The 15,810-nt window shown below is 44.4% G+C and overlaps 1 protein-coding gene across 1 annotated transcript; it reads left to right on the top strand.

Annotated features, from left to right (window-relative positions):
• Positions 1-1,189: 1,189 nt before the first annotated feature.
• Positions 1,190-15,365, top strand: cfap206 (cilia and flagella associated protein 206; the record flags this gene model as incomplete). The annotated part of the gene is made up of 12 exons (XM_080023958.1): positions 1,190-1,297; positions 2,664-2,747; positions 2,957-3,047; positions 5,885-6,073; positions 7,831-7,989; positions 8,897-9,171; positions 10,081-10,200; positions 11,259-11,457; positions 11,992-12,132; positions 13,375-13,544; positions 14,187-14,324; positions 15,144-15,365. 12 exons carry the CDS (start codon positions 1,190-1,192, stop codon positions 15,363-15,365), a joined length of 1,896 nt encoding a protein of 631 aa, XP_079880084.1.
• Between the last annotated feature and the right edge of the window lie 445 nt (positions 15,366-15,810).

The raw sequence follows: 15,810 nt of genomic DNA, 5'->3' as shown, positions 1-15,810 counted from the left end.
TCTTTGCTTTTTCCCGCTCTGGCTTTGTGTGTTTTTTTTGGTGTGTTCTTTGTCAGAGTGCCGTGTTTAACGTGTTCCTGGAGCATGGGGTCGTCATGTGAGGCGGAGCTCGGGTCTCGGGTGGAGAGCGGCAGCGTCTGTGGGAACAGTGGAGCTTTATGTTCTACCGCGAGCGAGGAGACCTCCGGGGGAGTGGAGAACGCGTCCTCCCTCGGAATGTACCAAGTCCCCCCCCCCCCCGCGACGATATCTATGTCCTGTACGTTTTTATAATAAATATTTTATTCTTTAACTTCTGCGTCGCTTCCTTATTTTAATACTTGTGTTTGGCTGCACAGGAGACATAAGCGTTTGAACCGTTCTCCAACGCCAGCTGCTTTCAATCAACACAAACCTTTATGAACTAATCTCAGGTTTCCAGCGTTTCCCCAAAAACCCAAACTGGGATGGATTTCTGTGGAGCAGAGTCCCAGGCTTCAGGGGAAGTATTCACAGATTAAGATTCACAGATGTGTGTGTGTGTGTGTGTGTGTGTGTCCACCTCTGATCCCTTGAAATTACATATAAATAAGTGGAAGCCATTATTACTTCAAATACCTAAGATACGACGACGCTGAGGTTCTTATGTGTGGATCCAGCCACAACACTGTAAAACAAAATTATTAATAAAAGAAAATGTACAGAAATACGTTTCAAAGTAATAACACCCGGTCGCCGTGGCTACCGTCATGTGATGCCTTTGTGATGTCACAGCCCCCCCCTCCCCTATAAAGCAGAACGTTTGGAAGCGTCTGTTTACACCAAAGACGACGATACACACACTCATACGTGTACGTACACGCACTCATACATGTACACACACACACACACACAGGGCCAGTGCACAATGACAATTTCACCATGTGTTGTCTCGATGTTATTAAAGTTGCACAAGCATCCCCCTCTACTTTAATATTCCTCACCCTACACACACACTGCAACTACCTTTGCACTAATGCACAGGATCCCATTTCGTCCCTTGATCAAGGGCGCCCCCCAGTGGACAGAGCGAGCCTGCACCATAGCAACGGGGACGCGGCGCGGTCTGTTACCCTGGCAACCCCATCAAACAAATGCACGCAGCTCTTTTGCGGCGTCCTCCACCCGCTCGAGCCCTGTGCTGTCTCTCCTCAGGTCGGTGCAGGCGGAGATGTCGCAGGCTCAGGCGGAGAGCGTGATCAAAAGCATCATCCGGGAGATCAACCAGGAATGTGCCCTGAGGGGTCCCACCCTGTCGGAGACGCTGGTGGCGTTCATGGTTGGTGACCACACGCAGCCCCTTCAATGACCTTTTAACTGGACATCGTCTCCTACAGCAGATCAAATGTGTAGTGGTGGAAAGTGAAAGTACCTTATTATTGTACTTAAGTAATAGGAGGTAGAGCTGGTGGTCTAGTCATCTAAAGGTTGCTGGTTGGATCCCAGGCTCCTCCTGCTAGCATGCTGTAATTTCCTTGAGCAAGACACTTAACCCCTAATTGCTCCTGATGGCTGCGTCCGTCGGTGATTGAACAATTGTAAGTCGCTCTGGATAAAAACGTCTGATCAATGTAATGTAATAATGTAAATGTACAGTGCTGTTAGAAAGTTTGGGAACCCTTTCGAATTTTCTGAATGTTTGCATATGTTTGAACTAAAGTGTGATCATCATCCAAGTCCTAAAAATAGAAACAAACAAAACTTTTTTCGCTTATTTATTAAGCAAAGCTCGGAGGAAGCTCCTCCTTCCAGATCTGCTCCTCCAGAGACTTGTGCTCCGACCGTTCCTTGCTGGACCGACTGTGTGTTCGGGGTCTGACCCACCTCCTGCTGGGCTGCAGCTCCTGGACCGACACCCCAGCCTTGTCCCGGAGACTCCGTGGAAGCGTAGCACTGCCCCCGGCCGTGTTTCATGGTTCTAGTGAGGTTCTACGGAGGTTCTACGGAGGTTCTACGGAGGTTCTGATGTTCCACCGTCTCATTTAAGACAGGAAGTCATTTTCTGGCTTCACCGCGGTCGTTGACAAACTTGAGACGGGCAGCGACGTTCTTCTTGGAGAGCAGCGGCTTCCTCCGTGGTGTCCCGCTCCCATGGTTCAGTGTTTCCTGGTGGTGCTCCTGGTGATGGTCCTGGTGGTGCTCCTGGTGGTGGTCCTAGTGGTCCAGGACCCACGACCACCATGAACTCTGCAGGTCCTCACACATCTCCCTGCTCCTCTCTGTGCCCTCCTGGAGTAAGGACTTTTGATCGCCGCGTGGGGTCCTGGAGTCCAGACTTTGATCGTGAGGGACCACCCTCGCTCATCCCGTTGATCACCACCCATCGGTCCTTTGATTCCACTGATAATCCTGATGGAGAATCATTTTGCTCAATAAATGGATTAGAAAGTGTTTGTCACACACTGGCCACTCACTTCGCAGCAAGAAGGTCCTGGGTTTGATTCCCGCCTTGTGCTGAAATTCTAAAGGGTTTCCAGCACCGCAGGATTGGTAGAAACAAAAGTACAGCAGTACTTTATGTATAAGATGTGTACTTTTAACACAACTAGTACATTTGATAGCGGGTACTTGTACTGTTACTCAATCTACTTTCATCTCAGGGTATTTGTACTTTTATTTCCTCCACTGTCGTTCTTTCATCTCAGGTCAAAGCCGTCGTTCTGGACCCGAAAAATGAGTTCAACGTGGATCGGAAGCTGACCAGCCAGGACGTCCAGAAGCTGGTGGAGGTGGGTGCACGCGTCCTACGTCACATTTCCACCCGGTTTTTAAAAAGCCGTGAAGCTTTCCTCCGCCCAAAGTCCGACATTTCTTGAAGTGAACGAAATGAAAGATTCTCCACGTGAGCGGAGTTCATTTCTTCACCTCCAGAAAGTCCAGATTCCCTGGTTGCTCCGACGGCCTCGGTGCTTCTCATCCTTCGCTGCTTCCTCTGCAGCTCTGTGTGGACAAGCTGATGCAGGAATGCAGCCCCGCCCTGGACACCATCAAGATGCAGGTTTTCTTTGATATGAACTACACGTCTCGCCGTGAGTGGATCATGTGACCCTGAACACACACACACACACACACACACACACACACACACACACACACACACACACACACACACTCATGCACACACATACACACACATACATACACATACATACACATATACACACACACACACACACACACACACACACACACATATAAACACACACACATATACACACACACATACACACCACATACATGCACATATAGACACATAAACACACACACATACACACATATACACATATACATACATACACACATATACACACACACATACACACCACATACATACATACATACACACACATACACACACATATACATACACACACATATAAACACACACATATATACACACACACACCACATGCATACAGTACATACACACACATACACATACATACATACACATATACACACACATACACACACATACACACATATACACACATATACACACATACATACATACACACACACACACACACACACACTGATTTAAACAAGCTGTTACTTCAAGATTCAAGAGGTTTATTTGTCACATACATATGCATACTTTCATACACAAACATACTTTTATACATGTACATACGTTCATACATATACATACTTTCATACACAAACATACTTTTATACATGTACATACGTTCATACATATACATACTTTCATACATATACATACGTTCATACATATACATACGTTCATACATATACATACTTTCATACATATACATACTTTCATACATATACATACGTTCATACATATACATACTTTCATACATATACATACGTTCATACATATACATACATTCATACATATACATACGTTCATACATATACATACTTTCATACATATACATACGTTCATACATATACATACATTCATACATATACATACATTCATACATATTCACACTTTCATACATATACATACGTTCATACATATACATACATTCATACATATACATACATTCATACATATTCACACTTTCATACATATTCATACTTTCATACATGTATATACTTTCATACATATAAGCAGTGAAATGTCTTTGCAACTCACCCGGAGATTTTGCACAATAGTTACTAAACCGAACATAATAACTAACCTAATTCCTACCTCGCAACTAACTGAAACAAACTGATTCCTAAAACGTAAAGCAGGTCGTGAATAAAATAATATAAATACAAATAAAATAAGATTCAAAAATATAATACAAAGTGGGGGTACAACATAGAAGTAAAGGGAATAGAATGTGTCCCAACATGTATATGGGATAGACTATTTGTATATACAGATATGTGCAGTAAAGTGCATGAGAATAAAGCGAGTATGGAGATATACATTACAGTATACAACAGTATGACACAGTAATACAGTAACACCCAACGGAACAGCAATACAGTACAGTATGTAGTTTAAACCCATTCAACGGGTGAATAGATATCCACTGTTTTTAATCAATTAACAAACCTGAAGATCTCAAAATGAAATTCTGAATGTTTTATTTTGTAATTGTTTCTAATTAAAACAAACGTATGGATTCATAAAAGCGGCAGCGAGGACGTGGCCAGTCTCTGAAATTATATCTTTAAATTGTAAAAAACACACACCGTGTAGGAGTTAGGACACAATGTGGGAGCTGGGAGACAGTCTAGGAGACAATGTAGGAGCTATAGGAGACAGTATAGGAGCTAGGAGACAGTCCATGAGACGGTGCAGGAGCTAGCAGACAGTCTAGGAGACAGTGTAGCAGCTATAGGAGACAGTATAGGAGCTAGGAGACAGTCTAGGAGACAATGTAGGAGCTATAGGAGACAGTATAGGAGCTAGCAGACAGTCTAGGAGACAGTGTAGCAGCTATAGGAGACAGTATAGGAGCTAGGAGACAGTCTAGGAGACAGTGTAGCAGCTATAGGAGACAGTATAGGAGCTAGGAGACAGTCTAGGAGACAGTGTAGCAGCTATAGGAGACAGTATAGGAGCTAGGAGACAGTCTAGGAGACAGTGTAGCAACTATAGGAGACAGTATAGGAGCTTGGAGACAATCTTGGTGACAGTGTAGGAGTTAGGAGACAGTGTAGGATGTAGGAGAGAGTTTAGGAGCTAAGAGACAGACCAGCAGACCGTCAAGAAGACGGTGTAGGAGCTAGGAGAAAGTGTAGGAGCTAGGAGACAGTGTAGGAGCTAGGAGACAGTGTAGGGGCTATAGGAGACATTCTAGGAGCTAGGAGACAGTGTAGGAGACAGTGTAGGAGCTAGGAGACAGTGTAGGAGTTGGGAGACAGTTTAGGAGACAGTGACGGAGCTAGGGAACCATCTAGGAGAGAGTCCTGGAGCTATAGGAGACAGCCTAGGAGCTAGGAGACAGTGTAGGAGCTAGGAGACAGTGTAGGAGCTAAGAGATACTGTAGGAGATAGGAGACAGTGTAGGGGCTAGGGAACCAGCTAGGAAAGAGCTTGGAGCTGGAGACAGTCTAGGAGACAGTATAGGAGCTAAAGGAAACAGTCTAGGACCTAAGAGACAGTCTACGAGACAATGTAGGAGCTAGGAGACAGTGTAGGAGACAGTGTAGGAGTTAGGAGACAGTGTAGGGCTTAGGACACAGTGTAGGAGACAGTCTAGGAGACAGTGTAGGAGTTATGAAACAGTCTAGGAGCTAGGAAAGGAGGCCCAAGGTTTATAAGAAATTATAAATGTTGACACTGGAAATGTTAAAACTGCCGCCTCAGTCCTCTTTGGAAACATGCTGCTGTGTGTGTGGTTCTGTGTGTGGTTCTGTGTGTGGTTCTGTGTGTGGTTCTGTGTGTGTTTTTGTCCAGGGGAGTTTGTGGAGGAGCACCAGCGGGTCCTGCAGGCCCGGCTCAGCCCGCTGTGCAGGGAGATCACAGAGGTGCGGGTGAAGACACAGGAGGAGCTGCAGGCGCTTTACTCCACCATCACCAGCTTTGTGCTGCTGCGCTCAGGCCTGGGACCGCCCAGCGACGTCAACACGGTGCGGGAGACCACAGGTGGGACGTGGGACCACCTGGGACCGGTACCGCGGTCTGGTGGTCACATAGGGATCCGGATGGATAAATGAATATACAGCACACCGATCAGCCACAACAATAAAACCACGTGCCTCATAATGTGCAGCTCCCCCTGGTGCCACCAAAACAGCTGTGACCCGGGGAGGCATGGACTCCACCAGACTCTGAAGGTGTCCTGTGGTATCCGGCACCAAGACGTTGGCAGCAGATCCTTTAAGTCCTGCAAGTTGGGGTCGGGGCCCCCATGGATCAGGCTTGTTGTTCCAGCACGTCCCACAGATGCTTCATCGGATTGAGATCTGGGGGATTTGGAGGCCAAGTCAACACCTTGAAGTCTTTGTCATGTTCCTCAAACCATTCCTGAACATTTCTTTTCAGTGTGGGAGGGCACATTATCCTGCTGAAAGAGTCCCGCGCCATCAGGGAGTACTGTTGCCATGAAGGCGTGTACTTGGTCTGCAACAAAGTTTTGGGAGGTGGTATGTGTCAAAGTAACATGAAGGACCAGGACCCAAGGTTTCCCAGAAGAACATTGTCCCGAGCATCACACTGCCTCCGCCGGCTTGCCTTCTTCCCATAATGCATCCTGGTACTATCTCTTCCCCAGGTAAAGACACACATGCATCCGCATGATGTAGAAGAAAAGGTGATTCATCAGACCTCCACCTTCTTCCATTGCTCCATGGTCAAGTTGTGATGCTCACGTGTCCATTGTAGGTGCTTTCAGGGGTGGACAGGGGTCAGCATGGACACTGTGAGCTCCCATACGCAGCAAGCTGCCATGCACTGTGTGTTCTACACCTTTCTATCAAAGCAACATTCACTTTATCACCACTTTGTGCTACAGTAGTTCTTCTGTGGGATCCAACCAGACAGACTCCACTTCACTCCCCACGTGCATCAATGAGCCTTGGGCCCCATGACCCTGTGGCCGGTTCACCGCTCGTCCTTCCTTGGACACTTTTGGTAGTAACCACTGCAGAGCAGGAACAGCCACAAGACCTGTGCTTGTGGAGATGCTCTGACCCAGTCGTCCAGCATCACAATGTGCTCCTTGTCAAAGTGGCTCAGATCCTTACGCTGCTTCAACACATCAACTTTAACAACTCACTCTTCACTTGCTGCCTAATACATCCCACCCCTTGACAGGTGCCATTGGAACCAGATGATCAATGTTATTCACTTCACCTGTCAATGGTTTTAATGGTGTGGGTGATCGGTGTATAGAATAATGAAATCTTACTTGATTTAAAGGAAAAGTTTTCCCAACTCAGGTCTTCTTAAAATGTTGGTTTCCATCATTGTTCATATCAACGACCTGCTGAAGGCTTTACTGCTGAGAAGCTTCTGACTGGACTCCAATGCAGTCGTATTTGACAAAAAAAAAAATATATAATAATTAAAAAAAAAAAAGAAATATGCCAAATCTTCTTTGTGAAACCGTAAAATTGTCTGTAGCCAACGTTATGCTGTGGATGTACTGCGGCAATTGCTAAAAGTATTTTCAAATGAAATGTGATGTGATGTTTGGATGTGATTCAAAATATTCAGAAATGTTTAAAACATAGACACGTGGGAAAATAATGTGAGTTTCCCATTTGGTGGGACCCAACGTTTTAAGGCCTGAGCTGAAAATGGCAAAGCTGTCCTTTAAATGAAGGTTAGGTTTAGGTCGGTAAAAAGTCAAACTGTCTCTCGACGTGGATGAGATTTCCATCCCGTTTCCCTCGCCGCAGCCGCCCTGCAGAGCATCTTCCCGCAGCAGGAGCTGGGCACCTTCATGTCGCTCGCCAAGAAGGACAAGGTCCAGCAGCTCAACGAGCTGACCAGCGTGGTGATGGGGATCCGCCTCTTCAACAAGTTCCTCCACAAGGGAGGAGAGTCCATCGACGACCGTGAGCTCTGGCTGTTTGATTCTGGGAGCACAATGTCCCCTGCAGCATAATGTCAAGTAATACAGTTCAGGAACCAGTCAGTCATACCAACTGACTGACTGATCAAATAGATGCAAAACACTAATGAAATAGATGCAAAACATTGGAGGGTTTGGATTGTCTCTCTCTCCCTCTGTCTGTCTCTTTCCCACCAATGTTTTCTTTCTTTTCCTCATGTCTCTCTCTCTCTTTTATGTTTATCTCATTTTTTCGTCGTCCTTCTCTGTTTTCTCATGTTCCTTTTCTTTTTTCCAATCTCTCTCCTTCTTCTCACGTCTCTCTCCCTATTTTTCTCATGTTTTCTCATTTCTCTCTCTCTGTGTCTGCGTCGCTGTCTCTCTCTCGCCCTCTCCAATGCTTCTCTTTTTTCTCACCATTCTCTCTGTTTTCTCATGTTTGGCTCTTTCTTTCTAATCTCTATCTTTTTACTCATGTTTCCTCTGCTTGTTTTCCACTCTTTTTGCCCATGTCTCTCTTTTTTCCCTCATATCTAGTTGTTTGTCGCTCTCTCTTCTTCAGGTTCTCTATACCTCACGTCTCCATCTTTCTCATGATTCTCTCTTTTGCTCTCGCTCTCGGTCATTTGATCAACCAAAACAAGAAATGACTTGATATATTATTTTGATTTTCCTGACCCTGCATCAAGAATATGCAGTAAGGTTTCATTCCTAAACCGAGAAAACACCCTAAAAAAGATTCAAGATTCAAGATTTTTATTTGTCACATACATATACATACTTTCATACATATATGCAGTGAAATGTAATAAAACTCATGTTTAAGAAGCTGAGGCATTTTATTTGATCAGCCCCACTCCACCTGCGTTCCCGGGACCAGGCGTGACCCCCGCCTCTTTTTGCACCGTCAGTGCCCGCGTTCCTGGGCCTGACTCTGCCGGCCGCCAGCCACAACGCCCAGCAGCAGTTGGAGCAGTCGCAGCGTCTGGCCTGGAAGTGCACCGCGCTGCTGGAGAGGGCGATAAGCAGCGAGGCAGAGCAGGAGGAGTCGGACCCGTCCCTCACCCTGCTCAAGCAGTCGCTCTACAACCTCAGGCAGCACGAGACCTTCCTCAAGGTCATTCTGGTGAGCTCGGCGCTTTGCAGTGCGGCTGTGCCTTCATTCCGCCGCGAGGCCGTCAACTTGGTGCGGTCATTGGGTGCGTTTTACAGATGCAGCCGCCTGGAACGGTCGGCTGGTCCATGACAGGCTAGTGACAGGTCCATGCTTATCTGGATGGATGGATGTATCCGGCTGGCAGCCGGCTGGGGGCTGCTGGGGGCGGCCGCTCTGAGTGGCTACTACTGTTGGTGTTTTGAGTTCAGATTTCCATCCGAAGCATTATTTTTGCTGAAAAGTCTAGAGAACATTACTAGAATGTTTAATTAATTATCTCTCGCCTGAACTAAGTCTACAGTAAAATTGCACTTGACTGAAAACTGAAACAAGTATGATGCATTTCATAAAAAGGCTCCATATTATGGTATACTCAGGCTTGCATTTTAAAACAAGCTTGTAAAATGCAGTGATCACCTTAAATTTCACTATGATCTTATTTATTTACCCTGCTTCTTCTCAGATCATGTGCTTCTTCTTCTTAGAAATCTAATCTTTTTCAAACTCTTCTTCTTATTTAGACTCTAAATCAGGGGTCTGGGGGGCCACATCCGGACCAGACACTTTAATATGGCCACTACATGGTGATAATATATCAATAAATCTGACCCACAAACATTTTTTGCCAAATTAATCCACACAAATGTACTTAAAGTTTTCAAAATATAAAACTGAATTAAATATATTACAAGAGCTATTTTTAACAGGATTATGAGGCAATTCACTAATGTGCGGGAGAAAAAACAAACAAACAGGTCGGTTTTCCCTTGAAGTTCAACACGGCCCCCTAGAAGAAGACAACCTGGCCCCAGGGCCCCCAGGTCATTTGAGGGGGAGACCCCTGCTTTAAACCTCATTTGTTTTCGTTTTGAGACTCTTAACCTGTTTTTCTTTCTCTTTTGGACTCCACACTGGTGTTTTGGTGGCGTTCCTCCGCAGGCCGACCTGAGCCAGTGCTCCCGTCAGGTGGAGCTGCTGCAGACTGACCTCACCTCCAGGATGAGCATCCTGACGGAGACGGTGCAATTCAGGACGGCCGTGCCCACAGCGCTGGTGTTTGTAGGTTCAGAGCAGACACAGAAAAGATGGATGGATGGACGGATGGATAAAAAGATGAATGAATGGATGGATTATAGATGGATGGATGTAGGAATGGATGGATGGATAAATAGATAGATAGATAGATACTTTATTGACACCGAGAGAGAAATGTTTCTGTCACAGCAGCTTACATCAAAAAAGGAAACAAAAAAACAACATAATAAAAACACAAACAGTAAGAGACGAATAAACCTCAGGATCACCTGAAATGATATAAGTCTACGGTAAAGCTGAGATTAATTGGAAGATGAAGATGGTTGTAAACTCAAGATAAAGAAAACAATACTCTTACAATAACTTGTGGTTGACAGTACGCCTAGGTGTGAACCTAGAATCACCAAAAACCATAAAATCATCCCAAAAAGCAAGAATAATTGGAAATATCATCTAACCTAGAAGTTTCAACAAAAAGTGTGTCATTAAGCAATCACCAGTGAAATCAGATATCCAATAAACCTAATGCAAAAAATAGAAATATACATCAACTGAGAAAATGAACGAAAAAAGAAAACACCAAATAAAATACATAAAATACACTTAAGAAAAAAATGATACAATAACCCCACCCTAACACTTCACATTCTAGTGGTTGTGCAATATTTGCATAGATGCAAATGTGCAGTACATTTTTATTTGCATTGTGAAAAAACTATATATATATATATATATATATATATATATATATATATATATATATATATATATATATATTTTTTTTTTTTTATATAAACAAAAATATAAAATTGTTAAATATACACAAATAGTGGAAATGTACAAAACAGAAATGGTCAAATATGTAAAAATATCCATAATATACAAATGTGACTCTAAGCACAGGATTGATGAGTGTAACGCCGCCTCAAAGACATTGTTGAACTACTTTGTAATAATACAATAAACAAAACGCCCCAGACAATATCTAGTGGGTATCGCGATAACGACGATATCATATCAATAGATGGCCCGGGCCTGGACTCGCCCCTCCCTCTCTCTCTCTGTCTCTCTCTCGCCCACAGCCGCACTTCACCGTCCTGGGGGAGCTGTGGAAGGGCTTCCAGGACGAGATGCTGCTGCTCAGCATCCTGGACAACATAGCGGCGACGCTGCAGCCCTACCTGGCCGCCCAGTCGCAGCTCTTCCCCGAGAAGCTGCTGGACGACATGCTGCAGGGGTCGGAGGTCAAGACGGACGAGCAGAGGGTCGCCGAGTCCGCGGGTAGGCGGGAAGCTAGAGTCATACCTGGAGGGAGGGTCCGGGAGGTCTGCGGAGCTTGAGATACGTCTGATCCTCAATAATGAGCTTTCAAGGTTGGAAAGGTGCTGGAAGTTTGAATGAATACCTGGGAAATGGGGAGTGATGGTATTGATGGTAAACACTCGGCTCAAGAAGTCTGTGATCAGACAATGACAAATTAATATACATTTTGTAAAACAAATATCTAATCGTGGTTCTGGAAAAGGTCTTAACGTGTTATTTAAATGTAATTAAATTTAATTTATCTTGAGACCAAGGCCAAGGAAGCAGCAGATCAATGTTACCGAATACATGAACACTCCACACACACACAAAAGGAAATGCAGCACAATATAAAACAAGGTTCACACCTGGAAAGGGAAGAACGAGGAGGTGCGACGACGAGCGACGACGAGCGACGACGAGCGACGACGAGCGACGACGAGCGACGACGAGCGACGCCAGCTCCGTCGCGAGCGTCCCCTGACTCTCCCTCTTCCTGTCGTTCTTTCACAGACGACCGCGTCGATCCTTCCGAGGCGACGGGCCGGGAGTGGTTCCACCCGGACACCGTCGGCAACTTCGACAAGCTGCCGCTACAGTACCGAGGAACCTGCGGCTACACGCTGGTCAACAAAGAGGGACTGCTGCTGCCGGGTGTGTAGGGCTGCCATCGCTGCCTGGGAGGGCGGCTGCTTCTTCACACTAAATATATAATAATAATAATAAATATATACATAATAAAATATATAAATAATAAAATAATATTAATAGCCGAGCGGTGGAGTCCACACCGCCCACCTTGCACGATGCCAACGCCCCACCCAGAGCCACAACCTGCACACACATAACAAATTTGATGATGATGTCACAAAGTGTCCGGCTCAACAAACCCGTCGCGCTCCCCCACCCGACAGGAAGTTGTGGAACGTCGGCGTGCCGGCGACGCACGAGCGATCTGCCGCTTCCGGTCAATTTCCAACCGTTTTTCCACTGAATTCCTGTGCCAGACGCGGTACAATATGGATCAAACTTGAACCACAACATCTCTGAAATTTCCAGGTTGTAACGACACCTCAACCGTGTCTGTGGGTGCCGCAGTGTTCCAGACACTTTTAGCCCTAGAAATGCTAAGGAGAAAAATAATGCCGAAATTTTTAATAAAAACAGTTGGACCCCTTATAATAAAAAAGTATATGTGTAATAGACTCGGCATGACCCAAGGAATCCATAGATGCAAGAATTTTGTCGCTGCTTCGTGCTGAACCCCTAAAGATAATAATAATAACAATTATATAATACCTGCCAACGTTGAGATTCGCTGTATTGCACCACCTGCACCGCCCCTGAACAGAGCAACTCAGGGTTGCCAGGTTGCTTTGTGAAGACAGTGTAGAGTCTGTATTACATTGAGAAATCTAATCTGGCGACTTCACTCCTCTGTCAAATACAGACCCACTGGATTTTGTTATTTAAATCGGGGGAATTTGTGAGCTTTCAAGGAGGAATTATAAAACAGGGAACATGTCGGTTTTTTAGTTTAAATTATTTTATTTTACTTTAAAATTGCATAATTCTAGGAAAATTGGCCCATAAATCAAATAAGATTGTGCACTTGTTTTCCAACATCAGTAATTGATTCTAATGTCCTAAGTGTGACACATGCGTCAAAATAAAATAATTATATCATTATTTCACAAATATTCTTTACTGTAACTTCATGGTACAGTATTATTTTGAAATAGAAAGAAAGAAAGAAATCAGTGCAATCCGGAATATTTTATACGATCTGTTTTTAGTGGTCTGAGCGTTTTGTTCTGTTTTTACAGCTTCGAATGTATTTTTTAAATGTCTCGGTTATGTCTTTGTTTCCTCTCATCCGAACCCCTCCGGGCACAGGGAATCCCAGCATCGGAGTCCTCAAACACAGGGGCAAGTTTTACGCTTTCAGCTCCAAAGACGCCGCGCTGAGCTTCTCTTCGCTGCCTGAGGTGTTCATCTCCCGCGTGGCGGAGAAGGCCAAGAGCTCCCCCGAGCTGATCCAGCTGCTGCAGCTGCACCAGCAGTTCTCCTGCTTCTCCTCCTCCTCCGAGGTCGGTCGTCCACGCCGGTTATTCCGAAAACAAAAAGAAAACAGTTTGGTGATGGTTTAAAGTGGTAATCCGTCAGGTCGTCTGCGTTGGGTGGATGACTCTACAAGCTCTAGGACTCTGTTTCGAACTGCGACTGGATCTGGGTTTAACAATTACAATTTATTTCATTCAAAGTTTTCCTTCTTCTGACCCGTTCTGTTCTGTTCTGTTCTGTTTCTGTTTCTGTTTCTGATTCTGATTCTGATTCTTTTTTGTTTTTTTTCGTGGTCACTTGAGGGGACGGGGAAATTTTTTCACAATTCTTTTGTGAAAGTTCATCCATATCGACAGTTTACTAACCGCAACTAGCTACGCTGCTTCAGCAGATTTACCCTGCACGTCTTGCGCGCGCGGCGGACCCCGCCACCGACCATAGAAACAGCAATAAGAGGAGCACATAGACAAAGGCAAATCCATTGAACAGCTGTTTGATATGAAGTGGCAGCTTAATAAAGTATGAAGTACAATATTTTTCAAGACAATAATGTTTTGCGGATTACCACTTTAATACCTGTTGTGAGTTATAGAAATTGGCTTCCTGGGGTTTTGAATGGCGGCAGCTCTCTGAATGTCCTGCAGTGCGGGCAGAAGATTCTGGCGAAGCCCATCGCCACGCGGGACAGCGGCACGCAGACCGACACGCACCTGGTGGAGACCAACATGGTGGTGTCCTACGAGTGGAATGAGTGGGAGCTGAGACGGAAAGCCATCAAACTGGTCCGTGGGATCCAATCCCTTTGTATTTTATTTATTTATTTATTTGTTTATTTTAATCTCCCCAACAGAATTATGACTGAATTTTACAAATGAATATATTTTTTGTTATTGTGTGTTATTGTCACTCCAGACACCAGGCTACAAATCCAAGAATTTTGGAAGAGAGATTTTTTGAAAGAGATTTTTTGAAAAGTTGGCTTCAGATGGTTTATTTTAATACAATGCATATATTATTTTAAAATACATATAAAAATATATATTTAAATATATTAGCACAGTATACATATTCAAAGCACAAATTATACATTGACAACCGGGGGGGTAGAAATGTCCCCATTACCCACAATTATGCCAGGGGGCTTTATTTGTTTCATTAAAAAACTAAATGGAGGAAAATAAATACATCTACAATAAAAACACTGTTTTTATTTGCTTTGTTTGGAAGAAAGGTGGCTCTGATCTGAGCTGCGGGTCACGACGCTCAGCGTAATGGTATGGTCCACTTTAGGGGTGTCTGAAATGGTATTACAAGATTCTTCCCGGCATGAATATGGGAAATATATTGTAATGTTTACGATTACAAGTAAGTAGTATTAATAAATGTTTCAACCGCCTAGACCTGTTGTTTCTATCTCTTTTGGGGGGGTTCCACGTCTAGGGTCCAGACCCCGCCCTCCCACGTAATTTGAACCATGTAGTGGGTTTAAATAAAGATAAAATAAAGGAAGGGGGAATATTGAAGATTAGAATAAGTTATTATTAAATTGAAAAAAAAAAAAGCTTTTAATGCATTTTATTGATAATCGCACCGTGTTTCAGGCCAACCTCCGCAGCACAGTGACGCACTCGATGCAGACCGACCTGAGCCATCTGAGGAGGGAGAACTGCAGCCAGACCTTCCTCCCCAGGCCCCAGGCCAGCCAGACCAAGAGGGACGGCCACAGCAACGTGCCCCGCCCGCAGGTCTACCTGGCCGGCCTGCGGGGCCAGAGGGACGGGCGGCTCATCAAGACCAACCTCACCAGACCCATCAGCGAATAGTCAACATGTTTATCTTCCAATCAGTGGCTCATCTCATAATAATAATAATCATAATAATAATAATAATAATAATAATAATAATAATAAAGGGTTAGGAGGTGCTGCTGGTTTTGCTGTTTAATGGTTGGATCAAATGCGTGCAGATCTGTGTAAACAGAATCTGAGTAGTTTCCTAATGTTTACGAATTCCTCTTTCATATGGATGATTTTGTGATTTTCTGTATTTTAAATAAATCTTTTTTCAAATTGATGACATTGACTGAGGAACAGACGGCCATTGAGATTTTCTTTTGGTGGTATTTTCATGCATTGGTGTGATCGGGGGTAGTAGTAGTTCAACAAGTTAAATAAAATAAGATAACAAAACACTCTTATCAATAACACCTCCTCCTCCTCGAGAGGTTTTGTTTCTTGTGACCTGTGACGCCCTGGGGGAAGTGGGTGC

This window comes from Zeus faber (assembly GCF_960531495.2).
Source record: "Zeus faber genome assembly, chromosome: 2".
Lineage (NCBI taxonomy): Eukaryota > Metazoa > Chordata > Actinopteri > Zeiformes > Zeidae > Zeus > Zeus faber.
Note: the sequence above shows the minus strand (reverse complement) of the source record. Positions and strands in the feature narration are given on the sequence as shown.